This window comes from Daldinia vernicosa (genome assembly GCF_022497035.1).
Source record: "Daldinia vernicosa strain CBS 139.73 unplaced genomic scaffold F5Y00scaffold_49, whole genome shotgun sequence".
NCBI classification, from domain to species: Eukaryota; Fungi; Ascomycota; class Sordariomycetes; order Xylariales; family Hypoxylaceae; genus Daldinia; species Daldinia vernicosa.
The window spans coordinates 154796-174016 of record NW_025953965.1 but is presented as its reverse complement, the minus strand read 5'-3'; the positions used below and the strand labels follow the sequence as shown (position 1 = coordinate 174016).

Here is a 19221-nt window from a genome sequence, read left to right as displayed (position 1 = left end):
TATTACTACATGCTTACGAATAATGTTTAAATATCTAGGGGCTAGTGCCATACCTATAGCTCCTACAACTACTGCGATATTGTTAATTTGACCAGTAACCATTACCTTTTATCGGGTAACTCGTAAGGGGCAATGTCACAGATATTAATCGCCCAGAGAATGTCAAATAGCAATACCCAGCAATTAACTATAAGTAAAGACACATTCCATCATGTTCCTTCTCTGTTTGCATCACAGCTGTTACCTATCCTCCTCGGATACGGTCATTTTTCCAGCTGCGCACTTTAGGCTCCTATGCGTCTAGCTTACTACCTATTTAGCCCATCATACAAGTAGGTCCCCCCCGTAGCCGTTACAGTATATCATGTACAATGCCACGTTCTATCATTCCTACCTCCGGGTGGCTCGGATGGCGAGTATCCCCCCATACCGTGACGAGATAGAATACTAATAGCAATATTGCTACGAACATCAGAGCTCCTACATCTTGTGAGTGTGTGGTCTCCTGCACGACAACGGAATATAGTGGGAAACCTACTAATTAAATAGCCCGGGATCCAGGGGAATACGTTGCGTAGTTCGAGGAGATAGGTACGGGTGGTCGTAACAACACTTGACAAATAAGTGTTACCAAACGCATCTGATCTCCCCAGCCATGGAAGTCTCTTGAAGATGGCCCTGGCATATGTTTCTTCTGCTGCCTCATCCGCTTCAAGCAGGGCGGTGTTGTGGTCTATGAGTTCCAGTAGCCGCTGTTTATTATAAGCCCTAGAGCCGACGACAAAGTCTCTGAGCGTTAGAGGCTTTCTTAAAAAGCTGGCTTGTATAGAAGGATTGTCGAACTTTAGTGACCCTTGTCTCCCCGTAAAAGGTATATGCTGGCCATTGATCTTTACAGCTATTTCATAACTCCCATGACTGTCTAGTTCGTCTTCAGGTATCGGTTTTCTATTGCTAGGATAATTAGAAAGGCGTTTGTGGGGGTGCTATACCTAGAGGACAAGGGATTCGTACCGACGTAATTGAATACGAGGATTGGCTCCATTTTCAAGCCATAGTTCCATTATCGTCCATCTACTTTCCATATCCACCTCTCTATAGATTACGTATTCTACATAATAAATCCATGGCATGGTAGTGTGGCATCCATGTTTCGAAACTTGAACTCTGGCTTCTGTGTCGCGCACATCACTCCCGACGAATCCATTTCGAAGAAATTCTGCTATGAGCGTGATATTACCGGATTCTGATCTTGCTCTGTAAGATCCATTCATGCAATACCACAACATATCAGATGCCAGATGACTCCGTTTCGGTAAATTATTCATCCTTTTCAACAGCCAGGGTAATATCGCAGTCAGGCCGAAAGAGGATGCCACTATCAAAAAAGAACAATAATAGGGGAGGTCAGGGAATAGCCTAGTGTGTGCATTGGATAGCCAAAACCCCGTAGGTGGCGGATTAGGGGCCCCAAACTGCAGTGTCAAGCATGTATCTTCAATTTGATCCAGTTGCCGCTCAAGTGAAGAATCCCCTACGAAGTTTAGCTTTCCGAGAAAGGCGGCGAGGGATTCTGTCCTAAACATATAATATAATCCATACTTTCTGTCAGCCAATTTGCCGCGGGAGAGGATGATCTCCCCAAGAAAAAGCTGACAAGCCCACTTTACTAATTCCAGTTCAGTTATGTTATATTTGAGCAGTTTGGTGTCGATATTATTCTGTAAGACTTCTATGGTGGAACGATGAGTGAAAGTAAGAACCAATGGTCGTTCAATTCCCCAACTTGAACGCGTCTCATTCGATGCTTCAAGCAAACCATTGAAGCGAGCATGGATTTGTTCTCCTGTATAAATATGCCAGTCATCTTTCTGTAGTTCGGAGTCGATCGAGCTAGGTTGTTGGGAACGCGGTCCCTTGGTATCGCGACTCAGCTTTTCTGACAGGTAAGATGCCCCTAGGATCGAAACTCTATTTGGGGGTCTCATGGAGGCATATTCATTGCTTATGGCGAGTATGATATATACCTCTTTTTGATGTACATCGGAAATCGAGTCGAGCATGTGCTTCAGGTAGTCGAGCAATGGTTTCGGGCGGGTGTCAATATATTCCCATACTCTGTTTATATCGTGGTCGGAATTTAGAAACTTGCGTACTTCTAACATCGCAAGTCGGACCCAGAGAAAGATACCTTCGGCTATGTCGACAATATGGTTTACCAGGGATTCAGTTAAACATCGACGATGCGAGGAATTATCGCAGAGGTTCCCTCGTCTTCTTTCGCAAGACTTTTGTAGCTCTGAAAATTTCGAATGTGTTTCCAAGCGTTCTGTAACATACGCTTGCATATCTTTCCTAGTAAGATTGTGCAGTCGAATCCTCTGGTGCCGCGAGACTGCCATGAAAGCCTCATATTCCCTACTGGAGATACAAACTTTGACCCTCATTCCTGATAGGGATATCCAGTTTTGGATGAGGCGCACCAAGTCGTGGTAGTCCTCGGCGTGCTTCTTTTCGTCAAACTCGTCAAGGCCGTCCATGAGTATAAATATTCTATATCGTTTTAAGATAAAGGGGTTGCTTATTAACAAGTCAGCTGCCCGAGATATTTCTTCGTGACTTAGAGTTGTAGTGGCATTTTTGTCCAATTCACTGCGATCAGGAAACAGTTGTTCCATGAGTTCTGGGGCCTGCTCCAGTGAAGACCTCAAGAGGGAGCATTTGAGACCCAATAAGCCGTCTTGATGGGAAGTAGACCAAAAGAAGTATTTCAGGCAAAGTAATTGTGAAGTGCCGGCCCATTTGGTTAGCAAGTCCTTCGTCAGTTCATGCTTCCATATGAATTTCATCAGCGTTGATTTTCCAGCCCCAGGCTTCCCGAGGATATGGAAAATACCCTCTCCATCGCAGAGCCAGTCAGTAAACGACATCTTCAGGTCTGGCTCTGCTTCAAAGAGCTTTTGTGGTTCACTAAAAATCCACTCGAAAGTGTTTGCGAAATTGTCGTGCACTTCATCATATCTTGGATTTGGTTGTGTGCCATTCTGGTATTTTCTGAGTTTGCCAAGGATCACGCCAAGTTTCTGTATATCCTGCGCACGGTAGCAGAGACTGAGGATTTCTTGGAACTGATCGTATAGACTGTTATCCGCCAAGTCTAGCTTGGATTGAACCCTTTCCAATTGTTGTTTAACTTCGTCATTCTTCACCGTAGTATTCTTGAGAATATCCAAAATGCGGTCGATTTGGGTCCTGTCTCAGATATTAACTCGGATCATAGGTGGATGGGGGGTATCAGAGGTAATTAAACGTTGACTCTCTAGTTTCAAGGGTTATACATACTTCATAGATGATGTTAGAGCCAAATGAAGTGTCTTTTGCCCCCTGTCCAAGTCGACTTCGAGGTCTCGGAAACTCTTCTTATTGAAGATTGATCTCACTGTCGCTTTAATCGCGCCCTTTATAGAGTGCGGTCTCTCTGGTCTAACTTGATTCAGTAAGGACATGATATTCAACGAGATATCTTGGCATCGGGCGATGATGATCTGGATACTGCCATCATCGTTTTCCGAAGTATAATTCAACTCCTCCAGCCTCTGCGAGCTTTCTTGGATATTCTTGAAAAGGTCTGTCATTTCCTCATTGTAATCGAGTAGACGTTCCTGTTCTCTTAGCAGTCCTGTCTTTGAATTGTAGGCCCCTTTGAACTTTCTTACACACTTGGTTGTACGATTAATAAGGTCTAACACACCGAAGAGGAGGCCTACTGCGGTGAAAGGATCCATAATGCCGCCTGGGCTTTCTGGGTCTGTTGAACTCAAATTTTCGAATATTCCTAGTACTTCTAAGTTAAGTCAATAAGTCTTTATAAGTATTTAAATCAACGGATGAAGGCCTTATCGTAGGCTTTAAACTAGACAGCTATTCCACATCCTCACGAAGCATATCACGGTACGGAACGCCGCGTTGTGCAAAAGTGAGGCTCGCTGCATATCGGTCGGTGGGTAAACTTGTAAATTGGTGATCGATCCCTGTGTTTACGATATGCTGTGATACTACACCTAGCGTTTGAGGTGTGTCTATGATCGATCGGTATTGATTGAAAATGAACGATATTTCGCTTGCTTCGAATATCCGAGGCAATATCTAAGAGGTACGAGATTATCTTTAACTTTTAAGGTACATTCTTTTCTCGAGTATAAGATACAATAATAAGCTGAGTCACTGTGGCGCGCACTAGAAAGAAGTAGCTCTAAAGCTCCACCAATCACAGCCTTTATAATATCCCAATAAGGCAAGAGGGGGAAAAGGGGGGCAACTAAAAATCACTATGCTCTATGTAAGAGCGCCCAAGTGTAAAGAGAAGGCACAACAGCAGCGCCAATCCACGGTCGCATAAAGCAAATTCATACTGCATAATCCTATATCCACTTACATCTTAGGGAACACTCGCATCGATGCAAGCCACTTTCGCTACTGCTCGAGGCCGAACACGATGTCGGCCAGCCGCTGCTAAGTCCGTCGTTCGTTACATATTAGGGTTTCTGCGACGTGATACGGTGTCTTGATGGTAACAGCCGAGCCGTTCGTTATCTTGTTTGCTTGGCTGTAGGACCAAAGAACGAAATGTTATTTATTAGAGGGGTTGACTGTTTCACCTATTAGCACGATATGGTATGGTTCGGCATGAAAAGTTTTATTGGACTGACAGATTCTGCCTACGAGCACCGTGATAACAGGTACCTAGGTATCTAATGCAGAAGGGTATGGCAGTGAAGCACCTATGGAACGCGGGTTCTAACTTAAAAGGTCATTATCATTTCGTCCTCATGAGGCTAAGCCTGGCATTATGAGCTCACTAGAATTCGAAAGATACCTCTTTACAGCACAGCATATGTTGCACTTTTTCACCATTTTTTTTTAATTAAAGAGTCGGGATACGTGGCGACCTGCTATATAATCTTATGGATTGAGGTGGCTGGAAATAAATATATCATCCTGTGCCATGATAGGCTGACGGCGAGGCAGACTGGCTGCGGCCGGAGCTTGTATAATAGATGTTGTGCGGGGTTGGGTAGAAAATGGATTCACCTCCATCTACATGTAAATCCTTTCGTCTGTGCTTTATTCCCTTAGTTAGGTACTTTTTTGTTTGAATATATACTTTATGCTCTATCTGGGTGTAATGGCGAGTACGAAGCACCCTGTTACTCGTTTGTTATACCTTGAGGAATATACTATTGACTGCTTATACTTAAATAGGACGGTTCTAATACAGGTATTTTCTATCTCCTATATAAATCGATAGCATAACAAAAGTATTCATCCTTGCCATATACAGAGGATTCTAACCATGTAACAACGATATCGAGAGCGCGACATACCGAAATGGCCCCTAAACAACAACTTTGCGACGAATGTCTTTAGTTAGACCTTACGCCGTTTTTTAAAAGTGAACTGGCAGCCGGTACTGAACACGGTTATTATATGACAGAATATTCTATTCTCCGAAAAGGACCAGGGAGCCAACCTAAATCCACGGGCTGTGCCGTATATACTAACATTCTGGGAGAGTTTACTGCGCGTGAGTTGCGGTACGATAGTGATTCCCTTCTCGCTCTGGTAGGCGTCTTAAACTACCTGCGGAGGACCGACGCATGCCTTAAGCACGTCTGGGGCATCCCCTGGGATCTTAACGAGAAGTATAATAGTGACCTTCGGGGCGGTTCCATGTTGGCGTGCGACATTTTCGCTACGGGACTCTGTTGGAGCCACGTCCGGGACTGTTGGGATGACTCGGTGAAGCCTAGACGAAAGTCCGCGTTCCCTAGCCACATAACTCCTACTTCCGTGCCCCCGTCCTGGACTTGATCTGGGTGGGCTGGCCAGGTGGAATGGAGAGGTCGCAGACCCAATGGTGTAGACACACCCTATAGCGTAGGGATTATCAGGTCCGTGATACCAGAGCGTCGCTTTTATCGACAGGACCAACATGGTAATATATTCACGATAAGCGCCATGGCGGAATCGGGCGATCTGGGGGACATGTTTCACTATCCGCTTCTATACATTAAAACTTGGGTGATATCTCCTGACAAGATCGACTTCCAAGAATGCCGGGGGTTGGGAGAATGGAAAATATACAATTATCATGTAGATCAGGTGCGCTTGTCGGAGGGAGTAGATTCAGAAGCCGAGCTAGCGAAGGAGTTGAAAAGAAAAGGGGGCCGGTGGCGTTATGTTATGCTGGGAAATCTTGACGCGATAGAGATTGATGAAGATGAAGGGCGTTTTAGTGAGTTCCTACTAATCCTCAGGAAGGAAATAGGCGACGATTTGTGGGTACGTGTTGGCATTATGGTATTTGACTACTCTAAGGTATCAGATATGAAAGAGCCGACTAAACGTTTCCAATTTCCTCCAGAGGAATATAAGATGAAATAGAGAATTGTCAAATTAGCCAGACAGGTAGCTGGGTAACTCCAGGAAAGTCGGCTTTCTTGTATTCGTTAATGAATGATACGTCCAAGGCACATATCCCAAATAGTAAAATTTACTCTCGTTTGATAACCTTGGGCATAATCTACGCAACCATTCCGCTTTTCTTCGCGCATGGTTGAGGGAGCAAGAGGAGAAGTTTCAGGCAACCAAATACACGAACAAAGAGATGATTTTTGCCATTACTAAATATCCAACGCCTCCTCTCACCCTATCCTATCCTATCTCCTATCCTATCTCCTATCCTAACCTAGCCCCGCACGAGAGCGCTCGGGAAACCAACAACATATTCAAAAGTAGACATCTTTGAGAGGGGAAAGATAAACAAGGCTCGAGGGCCAGATGACAATATATCGCTCGCCCTATAAACAAGACAACATCCGCCAGAGGATCCGCTAAGTAGCAACAGTATATAGCCCAATATGTTATACCTACCCCAAACGCCATGCTCCAATGCCGCCATCGTCGTTAACATAAATCCCTCGCATTGTGTATCATGCACGATACGCCGTAACCGAGAAGTATGAAATCTAAATGCAGCAACGATAATCTAAAACTTGGACGTAAATCAAAGGCTTCGCTTCCCAGCTGGGTTACCATCTTCATAAACCCGATAGCCCTCTTCGGCATCCATCAACGCCGGCTGATTGCTGGGATACTCACTTGGGACGCTAGAACCCTGACTCATATTGTCGTCGCTCATAGCGTCGTCATCCTCGTGGATATCAATGTCAGGATCGTGGTTTTCTACGTCTTCTATGCCTCGCCATACTTCGTCTTCCTGACCACCATGCAATTGACCATCCTGCCAGGACTCCTCGGACTCTCTCTGGTGTGAAAAGTCGACCATAGGGCTGTCATCGGCTGAGTCGTCATCATCGTCCTCGTCCATAGATTCTTCGCCATCGTGGTGTTCGGTCCCGCTACCGCTTTCTCCCGTATCACCACCGTCATCGACAATGCCTACGCTACGACCGGCCCGTCCTTCGAAGCCAGGAGCATTGCTATGCGGTGTAGCATAGAATGGTGTCGAATTACGAGCAACAAACGCTTCGGGCACCGGGCTGGGCGATGCCGTACTCCAACGCGGCGTGTTTCGCGGTCGGACCGATGGGGACCGAGTGCTCCGGCGTTTTGCGATGGCTGCGATATGTCCCGTTGCAGGAACTAATCGGACGACTTGTGGTGACGGACGGCGCTCGTATTGGTGAACATATGATGTTATTCGCCGTTTTGTTTGGATAGGTGATTCAAGGGTTGGTGCTGTTGGTGGCATAGAGTTTGTGCGAACATGAGGTGGTCTAGAGCCTTTGCGTTCTCTGAGCATTGCTGGAGATTTAAAGCGGGAAGTGGAACGATTGGTTCCAAGAGAAGGGGAGGGTCGGGCAGTTCCCGTGAGAAGACCCGGGGCCGGCGACATAGACATCCTATGCCAATTACGCTGTGCTGCTTGTCGGAGACTAATAATAGGTTGAGATGTATTGGTGCTTGAGGGATGCTCGTCGAGATTGTCATTCCACGCCCAACAGTCTTCCATTGCATCTGCCTCGGGAATTTCTTGACAGCTACTTTGAGAATTCGCGTAGACGCGGCTTAATTCTCGCAGCCTCTGCCAATTCCACCCATTATCGTACGCATCTTGATCCTGAAGGTACGCCTCGGGATGAGTAATAAAAAGACGTTGAGTGCCGGTTGCCTTCATGACAACGCTTGAGCGTAGGAATGAAACGTCCCACGTCACCGGTGTGACCATCTCAGGCGGTGATAGGAACCGCAGTCTTGAATCCTTATGTATTTTGCGCAAAGGTACCCATGGCGACTGGAGACCCAGAAACTTGGTTACGCGGTAGTGTTGAGTCGAACCATGATGAACATTTGCTTGCATACGAGAGAAGGTACGGAACAAAGTTCCGAATGCATCACAAATAGCTTGATGAACGCTTCGAGCATCCGAGCCGCGAATAGTCACGTTCTTAACAAGACCTCGACTCTTAAGCCGTTGTTCAATAACACGGTTCGGCGCACAGGCCCGAGCTAGCAGCCACTCTGACTCAAGCTCGGGCCCGGCCCAATCGTTAAATTCAGCAGACTGAGATTCCAAAACGGAGGAACTATTAGGCAGCTGCGTCCACTGATCGGGTTCAACACTGCTGCCTGGAGTGCGTTGGCTCGCGTAGTCGTGGAATTCCATCCATACACTCTTCAAAGGGAAAGGCAGAAAGATAACTTCAATCTCCCATGGGCGAGTATAGGATGGGAAGGACGATAGGCCTTGCAGTTGACTTAACTGCGACTTTAGGGCTTGAAGTTGACTGTAAAGCTCCGCACGGCTCGCCACGTACTCGCTTCCGACGGTGGAAACGGACGCTACACTGGTCATAGACTCGTTAACATTTAGGCGCCGGGCGCGATGATCAGAAACCTGCGTGCCATCGTTAATTAACTTTTCGACTTCTTCCACGCGCGACTCAAGTTCAGTTATCCTCAGGTCACTCTGATCGTGCTTCTCATCACAGCCGTCATGGCCAACGACCGAAACCGATGGATTCTCGAGCCGATCCAATCGCTGTTCGTGCCCTTGAACAGCGTCGGACAATTGCCTGATTGCCTGTCGATCGAGTCCAGGAGATAAGCTCTGCCTCTCGGTTATATCTTCATGTCTACAAGAGCTCGGGGTATTTGCGACCGTTTGTCCATCATCCAAGGATTGATCCATATTAGGATCCATATTGGGCTCAACAGTATTCTCCTCCGGTGGGTGGATTTCATCCTCCTGTTCTAGAGGAGGCTCGCATAACTTGGATCTGACACCACTTAGTGTCCCTAGTCCTTTCCCGGCAAACGGCCGCAGATATCCTACTCTGGCAGACGATGTCGTAGAGCTCGGCTGCGAAGAAATTAGGCATTGGCTTGGGATTGGGGGCAGTTGGCTTCCTTCGTCTGGCTCAGATTGAATTAGGTTGGTCCAACTTAACGTATCCGGGATAGAAGGTGGTGGTAAGGGTCCCGCGACCTGATTCGGTACCGCGTTCTCCTGGTCCGCGAGATTTGAAAAAGGGAACTCATTGAACGTATAAAAATCTATATTTGGATCCGCTGGCGCCGGCATCTTGAAAGATAGATCCGGTACTACTGGTGTAAGGGGCTCCCTACTGGTCCTAGGCCGCTCATTTTCCTGGCCTTTGTCCACGACGTCAGTATTAGCTGTGGCTGCGACAGGAGGTTGACTATCGCGAATATCATCGTGAAAACAGGCATGATGGGAACACATGCACCAAGCAGATTCATCGGATCCGGTATTTCCATTAGGGTATCCAGGAGCATACGCTGGGGAGATTCCTACCGAGCTCCCTCTGCTTGTCCTGGGCGAGAAAGCGCCGCGACTCCAGAAGCGACGGCATCCACACTTAGGTCCCTGGGCACCGCGAGTTAAGTCCACGAAATTGCATGGTCCACCGGGAAGAGATGGCGAATTGGCAATCATATGCGCATCGCTATAGATATTAAAGAAAGGGCTGTTTGGTAATGACAGGTCGGGGATGGATCCTGCCATTGGGTTGAGCGTTCCTCGGTCCAGGGCATCGAAGGGAGAGAGAGAAGATGAAGCGACAGAGGAATTGATGAAGGGGGATGGTTCGGTATTTATTCTCGATAGCGATGGGAGGTGTCGGGAGCCTAGGCGACCCTACCGGACGCGGCTGGGTCGCGATCCGAAATATCTAGTACATGGCACTGCTCCTGATGTTAGTGTGAGCTTGGGAAGCTATCGTTGGTTACCAATCCAGAGTCCTTGGGTAAATACTAACCGTAGGAAAAAGGAGGAAAGGGGGACAACAGGCTGCGATGATCGAGGAGAGGTCGTAATTTATGTACAAGAGGCAACAAGCGAAGGCGCGCGTACTACCGAAGAGCAATGCGAAAAGCGAACTTGAGGAAGGGAGATTATGGATTTCAGAATGAGGCGTCTAGACAGGATTGGACCGAAGTTGATGGTGGGGGGAAAGGATATGGGTGATGGCACTACGCAAATGGAGTCGAGGCGTAAATGCGGGTTGTGATAGCTGTGGAGAATAGGATCCAGCAATGTATGCAACTTGATATGTAGGTAAGATGCAGTGAAACAAGTAAAAGTTATGACTCGACGCAGTTCGTAGCTGCAAGGGTGTATGAAGAATCCCCGTTGTTAGACGTTGTAGACGGCACAAAAATATTTGGGTGAAGCGGGAGAAACCAGATAATTTCCAAGTAATAGCCCAGGCAGCTTCTTGGGAGGAATGGAGGAGTTTGGGGGTCCATAGATTAGGTACGTATTGAGTACTTTCCTATAATATCATTTGCTATACCATAGTTCCCACTTCCAGTTGCAATGCCCACTTTACGCGTTTCCCTAAAAGAGAAAGGAGCGAATAAGAATCGCCGAGCCAGGCGCGACCGTCGCGTGTTAGGTGAAGCGGAAACACGCTTATTGGATGGGAACATTTAGAGATCCCTGTTAAGACATACGTTCGTACCAGAACAACGTAAAAGTATCCATAAGAGTTTCTACTCTGAAGCCACCACCAAAAACATATATAAAAATTTGAGATCTATCACAAAAAGTTACATCTTACTTGTTCTTTCCATTATCGACCGCCTCATCGAAAACCCAGCCAAAAATAGGACCGGTCAAATGGGTAACAATTTTTTCATGCAAGCTTGAGCTCCAAGCCAGACGCCTTGCTTAACGTCCGCCCCGCGAGCAAGCTACCCCCCGTCCCAGAAGACAGACATGTCGACGTCCAAGCGCGTAGACGTATCTTCGGAGTCACTATAGCTGTTGATATACATCGGGCGTTCTGAACGGCCAGGACAAGGATAAGCTACTTAAGCTAGCTTAAACATTTGAAGCTATCAACGTCACTAAAATAAATCAATTTAAATCTTTGATTGGCCAATGGAAGGTATAACGCTGGCCTATCCGCGAAGTATCGGCTTTTTCTTTTTTCCTTTTGTTTTGAGATAAGTACAAATGATATAAATATGGTGGTAGTAGCAGTGGTAGTGGTAGTGGTATCTTATATATATGAGATATGCAATATGAAATGTAATGCGGTAAGTTGGACCGACTTTAAATCGCCTCGTAAAAAATGCCATGCAACCGAACCCAAACCCCAAGCCCCGTAAACCCAATGATATACATGACCCGTCACAGCATAGCTCGTTCGGACTGGTACCTATATATTCAAAAAAATTTCTCGTCACATTTAGACCTCGCCCCAACTTCCCATAGGCCCTGTCGTTGCGATCATCGAGCCGGTGCCGACAGAACCGCCGATGTCCCAATAATGCCGAGATGATGAGGCGCTACTCTTCCTAACGGATCTCCGCGTGCTTTGGCTAGCGCAGCTCGACGCATGCTTGAACAGGGGACTTGAAGGCACGGTTGTCTTAGACTTGCGCCTTTCTACAGTGCGCCGCCCCGACATCAACGGGTGGTGTTGACGCACCCGCGCAACCTTGGCGGCTGCGTCTTGGGTGCTTGATGGTGCGATGCCAGAATTGTTAGAAATCATACCATTGTTGCTAGATCGTGATGTAAAGCGCGAGCGAAGATAACGGAACACAAGCCTTACATCTAGCTCTTGTTCCCATTCTTCCTGTGTAAACGCTAGCGCAGAACTATCTGGTTGCGATTGTGATTGCGTATTAGCTTGACCTGACTTCGTCGGTTGTGTTACCTGGGATGTGTTGATAGGTTGCGCTCGTGTAGCCAATGTTGGCTGGAACTCGGGGACGGCCACGGACGGCTCTTCTGTCCTCGCGCTGGTTGTGGTGTCGTTTACAGCCTCCGGTATGGGGGGTAAGCCTGCATACGGAATAGGCATTTGCTGTACCCGACTGAAAGTCGAAAAGGCTCCGGGATGGTCAGAGAGCCGGTGAATAAGTGAACCGAGCTCTTTAGCGACCCGCTCCAGCATTTTGAGCTGCCATCCGGAATCTGTGGCGTCTTTCATGCTAATATCTGTTTGTTGAGATATAGGCACCGATGATAGTTTTGGCGTCGAGGGGAGGTCTTCTTCATCCGGCAATTCCTCACCGAATAAAATTGAGAGTATCTTGTCGTCAATTCCCAAAATGTCGCGGACAACTTTTCGAGTGATGCGCCCCCAGATGCTCTCTTCATCTGCCCCTTGCTCACTTCCGTCGTGATCGTGCCATTCTTGGCTCTGATCTACTGCTCCACTTGACGAATCGTCCAGACCGCTCATTGTCACCGCATCGTCGTCCTTTTCTTCTATGTGGTTGGGTACCGACGCACTGGTAACGGATCGCCGCCTCCTCCGCGTTTCTTTCTGGATCTCCTCTAGAAGGCAACGGCTTTGTTCCAGACGCCATGCTTCTATCCACTTCATCTTGTCCATTTCACGGGTCTTCTCATTTTCGGGTTCGATCTGATTCAAGTCTAAACTTTCGAGTCTCGTCACGCGGTGAGGATTGTACTGTTCGAATGCGTAAAGTCGCTCCTGCATGTCGGCACCCTGATCCAACCGAAACATGCCGAGTCCATTATGACCAGGGACAACAGGTGTTGCATAAGGATGAGCCTGTGGCGGGTCGTAGAAGTTAGGAGCGGAGCGAAATTCAGCAAGATGGCCGTCCAGGCTATCTAGCTCGGCATCGTCATCTTCATCCACCGCATCAACGAAACTCGAAGATTGCTGTCGCCCAGCACTAGGACCCGACGGCGCAACTGTACCAAGGCTTCCAACTTCACTCAGCCGCGAACGACCCGGTGTGCTATTGGTCTTATGGGTTGAAGTTAAGTAGGACGTCGAGGTGCCGGCATCGGTGGGGGGCGAGAAGAGAACCCAGGTCTGAGAATCTTGGACAGCTTGAGAGGCTGTCGGAGGTAGTTGTGGCGATTCTTCATCTTCAGGTGAAGGACGAAAGACCCGCTGAGTGGCCTGGCGTGTAGGTTGCTGGAAGGCCATCTTGGAAGAGGAGGTAATTCAAGGCTGAGGTTGATAGTGGATATTCACAATGTATGACGAAAGATGTTTTACTGGGAAGGATCCCAGTTCGATCTTAAATAACACACAATGCCGGCGACTAGCTCCCGTGTTGGGATAGGATTGTTGTGTCAATTATATAGAGCGGCTTGGGCGGCGGCTTGAATACGCTGCGCTACGTAGGTTTAGTTTCAGGATTGAAGGACAAGTCAAAACAACCAGACGATGAACGGCTGAGGGGCTAGGAACATGGGTGAGGAGAGGCTACACGTAGAAAAGGTCCGGTCCTGCAATCTATAGAAAATGGGTGGGCGGTGTCGACTGGAAAAGGGATTAGAGATAGAAAATCATGGGAAAGCATAAGAAATCAGGGCGGGATGCAGGTGTGTGACCTGTCCGATTGGCGGCCGTAAGAATGTCTAAGGGACCAGTCGATGATCCCAGGTCGCGTGGGACGTTTTGGTGGTTGTTGCAATTGGGGTACAACTTTACCTCAACGTCGAATGCAGAAGCAGAGGCGCAAAGGAGAGCGCATAGAAAAACCTAGTACAAAAAATACAAAAAATACAAAACCCACCCCACCGGTCTGCTACCTCCCCCCATGCAATCAGGCAATCAGCCACCCAACTGCATGTACATGGTACATACCACCACCACCACCAATTGGATCACCCAATCTTGGAGGTGAACAACACACAAGATACGCTAACTAGCGGTTAGTTAGGCAAATATGATGCCATAGGTTAGGAGCTAGACGCTAGACGGATTTAATAAATGTATCTCGCGTACTTAAGCCGTTCGATAGTAAAGAAAGGATCGCAGAAATAGTCATAATTAGGCCAATTCCAGCTCGAATTAATTACCTTATTCTGGCTCTTTGATGAGTCGCTGCTGCTATGCTGCTATGACTTTATCACTTGACCCCGTCCGTACCTAAAGGTGCAATAGTGAGGTACCTACTTCAATACCGGTAGATTACGGGTCTTCCCGGACTTCTGTTATCGTAGTGGGGTTTGCGGTGCTTATCTACCCGGTATTGTACATAGGTCCACTTTATGTAGTGTACCCAACCTTCTATAGAACGTCTGAACGGGCAGTAAGCGATCTGGGCTTCTCCCTGCATAGGTACTTTATACATAGAACGAACGAACTGATTACACGACCTCTGATAATAGAAACCGTTATACGGATTACAACCCTCCTCATATATTAGATTTACTTATTATATCAAACGTAAGCACCCCTTATACCGTCGTCCGATCGTGTCAGCCTCATGTTTTATTATAGAACTTGAAAACTCTCAGGTGCAAAATCTGACTTACACTACCAAGTATAGCATCAAATGACAACAAAGAGTCAGGACATGGACCTGTGATCAACGCCAATGACGCGATAAACAGGTGTAGTCTCCCATCTCATACATTAATCTACTCACATAATACCTTGACAAGTATTACTGTTCCTATATAAGTACCTCATAATGTACTTTCAAGTCGTTGACTTCATATAAAGATTAGCGCCACACCTACCTAAGTATTAGATACTTTATGTAAATCGCTCAATAATCTCTAAGCCACTTTAGTTGGGAAGATATTGCTTTAATCTGATACGTAGGTAAATAATCATTGCGTATTGACTACGAGTCGTCTGCGCACAGAAACCCTTAGGAGTCAATAAGATGGGTCAAAGAGGCGAGGCAGCTCAAGACGAGGAGTAATTAACCCAATCATTCTCGGATGGCGATGATACTCCCAGCCGTACTTATGTTCAAAGCCTCGCATGGGATGAAAGTATCTAATTGATTTTTAAGATGCCGATTTCCCGGGGGAACGGACAAGTCTCAAAAGATTGCCGCCGAAGATCGGGCCCGTCGTAAAGCGCGACAGCGGATACGATGTATGTAGGTCGAGAGCCAGATCCCGACTACATACGTACACACATACATACATAGCATGTCACCCGCAGACCTTTGGGCCGTGAAATAATTGCACGTTAAGGCTTCCCATTACCGACGGACTACCAATAACACGATGGTTCCTGGAAAGCTTTGACAACGCTTTACTCGCCTAAAGCCCGAATAAACTTAATGACGACATGGTTTACGTCTGCGTCGTACGACGAGAGGAAAAAAAATTGCGACAGGTCAAACTGCGCCGTCGTAAGTTTGTTGACTACCTACACATAGTGTCAACGTGGACCTGCGTATGTCGTGAAGGTTCCACCTTTCCTTTAAAACAATGCGACCGGCGCCCCGGCAGCCCGGCGGGTCAAAGTACAATACAGCAGGTCCTCAGATCAGGAGGGGCCACCCAAATCTACATAGGTAACGAGCATAACCGTTCCTGACACAAGAGGGGAACCGCCACAGCCTCATTCATTGGAGATAGATCCCCGCGAAGGTTATGAGGCTTCTGAAGCCCTACGGCGGCGGCTCGTGCTGAGTGGAACCCACGAATTGGAAATCTAATTGGTCTCCTCGAAACCGATTGGACGTGGTTTGTTGTCTCTGGGAAGACGTGGATACGGTGATCTGTCAGTGGAGAACGATCCGGCGAATGACAGCAAGCCTCCCCGGAGGATTGGATATCACGAATGTTCGTAATGCGGTCACCGACTCTATTGCGACCAGTAAGGAAAATGCCTCGACGCCGAGGAGGTTGGTCGAACACTTACTTAGGCTTAACCACAGGAGAATACTATAATAGGTTCAAGACGCAGTTCAAATCCATATTTCAACGAGACCCTGCGTCGTCTCCCGAGAACAATTCCCAAGAGCAGGTCCGTCTAGAGAGGAATGAAGTGCATACCCACGTGGGTGTGGCTCTCCGCCGAAGACTCCTCATTCCCTAAAAATGGAGCTACTGTAGGGAGAAGTGGGAGATCTCGAGAGCTGTAACGTAGCTGTGAGTGGGCTGAAAGAGTAAGTGGCAGTTATCCAACAGGGGGTCCAAGCAAGGGGATTTCATATTAGACATCTCGAAATAGACGAGAAGGATTCGTTCAAATGACGCCACCGATTCTATGTCGGGTACTCTAGTAGGTATATCAAACAAGATGGGATGGACACCGTTTTCGTTTACCAAGTCGTAGCGGGTCATTGGACACTTGACTTCTGTAACATCGAGGACCAAGTCGCTACGCGATCGCCACTGGATTAGCCTACTTTCTCTTACACACAAAAAACACGAGAGGATTCGATAGCCGTATGAGTTGGTCACACAAGTTCTCCTCTTTCACGGCCTGGATCGATACATGGATCTCTCGTCAACCTTATATATCCCAAGTGTCAGTCCTTCACTTTCGTCTCTCTATTATACTAAACTTTAGGGTCGACACATAGCTTCCAGCTATTACCGTCTGTTGTTTATGGCCAATATACAGCGACACCAAGCACCTCTCGCCCCAGCGCACCCGTCGACCCCCAGTCGAAATGATATCGGCTGCTACTACAGGTTACGATAGTATTCTTAGGTTGACTATTAAAGCTTGAAGAGAAGTGCCCGTCTGTTTTTATTAACGATGGAACTGTTCATAGACATACTACCAGGATATAGGGGTCTACGAATCAGCTAGCCAGTAATTATAAGAGTGATAAAGCTGAGGTAGAATTATAAAATACGGTACTCACTCCGTTGTTCCGCTATACTTATAGAGGATATCCGTTCTTCTGATATTTATTTGGAAACCCGATATCAGCTCTCTTAGCAGTAATGCAAATCCTTCATACCTACTATACATTATCTGATTATCCATAATCAGTTCTATAGAGCGAACGAAATAAAAGTTCCCAGTCCTCCCTCAAGATTTTAGGACCCCAGTCAGTCGTTGACTCGTACTAATCGGCGTCCAGGTTTCAAGTTTCCTTGTGGTGATGGGTCTGCTGGTCGAAACTCCATGATCACCATTGGCCCATCACTAGTCTCAGGGAATTCCTTGCTCATTAATTGTTCCGCTTTCTTCCAGTCCATGGGTATATACTCGTGATGGATATTGACCAAACCTCCCCTTCTTTCCTTCTGCCGGCGTAGTAAATTTTCTTTTCCTGATAAACCCCGTATATTACAATATACCTGCTTCTTATCAAAGTCCCATGACTGCCATACTGTGGCGCGCATTTCCATTACTTGATCAATATGGCCCTGAATAATGGCGTTATCTCGAGTAATAACCATCAGGTGAGCATTGTTCTCGTCCACCAAATCGTGAAGAGCTATTGCTTGCTTAAATTCCATAACCTCGATAGCGACTTCGCTGTGTAGCCGCCACTGAATTGGATTATGGCTAATCTTGCGTGGAGGAGTTTCGACGGCTTCATGGTTTTGTTTATAGGTTGGTGTCACGAAAATTTCCGGTCCACGGTCCGGATCCATACCTAGATCTCTGATAATATCGTTTTCGTCAACCTCGATATAACGACCCCGTAGTATTGGCAATTTTGGCTGGTTTCTCTAATAAAAGCCTGATATTAGTATACGGGTTTCCGCTACTACCAACAGGTTTTACATACCTTCCGTTTGCGACAACAGTGAGGACCTTTTTCCTCTACCGAGCCATTGGTTTCCTCAAGCGAAGGAGGACCAGCCGTAGCCGCAGGCTGAGGTGGCATTACCGGTGTCATCATTGAGGTTTATACCAGAAATAGGGTGTCTCTGTGTTCTGGCTGCCGGAAGAACTCTTCGAAGCTGCAATATTAAGATATGAGGGGTGGCACTGAACAGTTAGACGGTGATCAAGAGGATGAGAGGGTTAAGATAGGCAGCAGCCATTTAAACATAAATAATTTCTAGAGGCCTGGTGCAGATAAACCGCAGCGCACCTTCTACCTTAAGGCGTAGGTTGCTATGGATAGCACCAAGGTAGGCAGGCACAGCCTCTAAATAGGTCGTTGCTGTTGCTTCCTTCCAGGCTTGAAATGTATAATTCCTGTACTAGAGGTTGCCCCCCGGGCAACACAAAAGCCTAAGGTTTACACCGCACCATATTTCTATACTATTTTTATAATTATTATTATTATATTAGCAACCTACCCCCCATTAAACTGGAAGGCACCCCTACAATAGCCCGAATTTACTGCTCTTACACGGCAGGTGTTGGGATAATAATCCGTCCCGCACGAGTATATAGATGCGGTCTCCCTTGAGACCGCATCTATCTCGAGCTTACGATCATGCATCATATAATACAGGAGTTTATCTTAGTGCTGCATCGTATCTTTTCCTTTGCCCCCCCCTTACCCCTAGACCATACGTACGTATAATGGACTAGACCTTGTCTACCGACAACTGGACAATGCTCTTAACACCCTCGAGACCTATGTAATAAAGAAGCCTCAAAAATATATATGCAGACTTATTCCTTTCATATTCACTACTTTCTATAAGGCAGGAAAATTATCTGTAAGGTAGCAAGGCATGTATCCCAAATAGGAAATTTTTACTCGCATTCAACACAACATCCTAAGGTAAACCTTAGGCACACTGGCTACCTGAAATGGTAGTACCAGTACTTCGTTCCTTATCCCCATAGCATCCCCCTAGAAACAATGTTTCTTACCGAGGAGGTAGTTGCCTTGTTCATCATTTTACAGTCTTCGATAAAGCCTATCGCGTTCCGAATGGCGTCTCCCAAGCATGTATTACTTCTGTGAATCCTGCTTCACCAAGCTTCTGTATAAGTAGGAGAGATGGAGACTATGGTTTCGTTCGTTTGCTTCATGGCTCTACTTATACTAGAT

General features: G+C 46.9%; 5 protein-coding genes across 5 annotated transcripts; 1 reads left to right on the top strand and 4 right to left on the bottom strand.

The window, feature by feature from the left end:
* Positions 1-101: 101 nt before the first annotated feature.
* Positions 102-3793, bottom strand: F5Y00DRAFT_272367 (uncharacterized protein; the record flags this gene model as incomplete). Its single annotated transcript, XM_048012959.1, has 6 exons — positions 3343-3793; positions 2590-3252; positions 2192-2553; positions 1015-2158; positions 632-918; positions 102-187 (listed from the first exon to the last, which is right to left on the bottom strand). Exons 1-6 carry the CDS (start codon positions 3783-3785, stop codon positions 102-104), a joined length of 2985 nt encoding a protein of 994 aa, XP_047861926.1. The 5' UTR covers positions 3786-3793.
* Positions 3794-5478: 1685 nt separating this feature from the next.
* On the top strand, positions 5479-5994 carry F5Y00DRAFT_272361 (uncharacterized protein). Its single transcript, XM_048012958.1, has one exon. It carries the CDS (start codon positions 5488-5490, stop codon positions 5869-5871), a length of 384 nt encoding a protein of 127 aa, XP_047861925.1. The 5' UTR covers positions 5479-5487; the 3' UTR covers positions 5872-5994.
* Positions 5995-6652: 658 nt separating this feature from the next.
* Positions 6653-10787, bottom strand: F5Y00DRAFT_245090 (uncharacterized protein). Its single transcript, XM_048008918.1, has 2 exons — positions 10305-10787; positions 6653-10230 (listed from the first exon to the last, which is right to left on the bottom strand). Exon 2 carries the CDS (start codon positions 10049-10051, stop codon positions 7067-7069), a length of 2985 nt encoding a protein of 994 aa, XP_047861924.1. The 5' UTR covers positions 10052-10230; positions 10305-10787; the 3' UTR covers positions 6653-7066.
* A 630-nt stretch (positions 10788-11417) lies between these two features.
* F5Y00DRAFT_245088 (uncharacterized protein) lies at positions 11418-14034 on the bottom strand. Its single transcript, XM_048008917.1, has one exon. It carries the CDS (start codon positions 13467-13469, stop codon positions 11742-11744), a length of 1728 nt encoding a protein of 575 aa, XP_047861923.1. The 5' UTR covers positions 13470-14034; the 3' UTR covers positions 11418-11741.
* Positions 14035-17305: 3271 nt separating this feature from the next.
* On the bottom strand, positions 17306-18105 carry F5Y00DRAFT_265037 (uncharacterized protein; the record flags this gene model as incomplete). Its single annotated transcript, XM_048011746.1, has 3 exons — positions 17306-17503; positions 17558-17935; positions 17995-18105. 3 exons carry the CDS (start codon positions 18103-18105, stop codon positions 17306-17308), a joined length of 687 nt encoding a protein of 228 aa, XP_047861922.1.
* Between the last annotated feature and the right edge of the window lie 1116 nt (positions 18106-19221).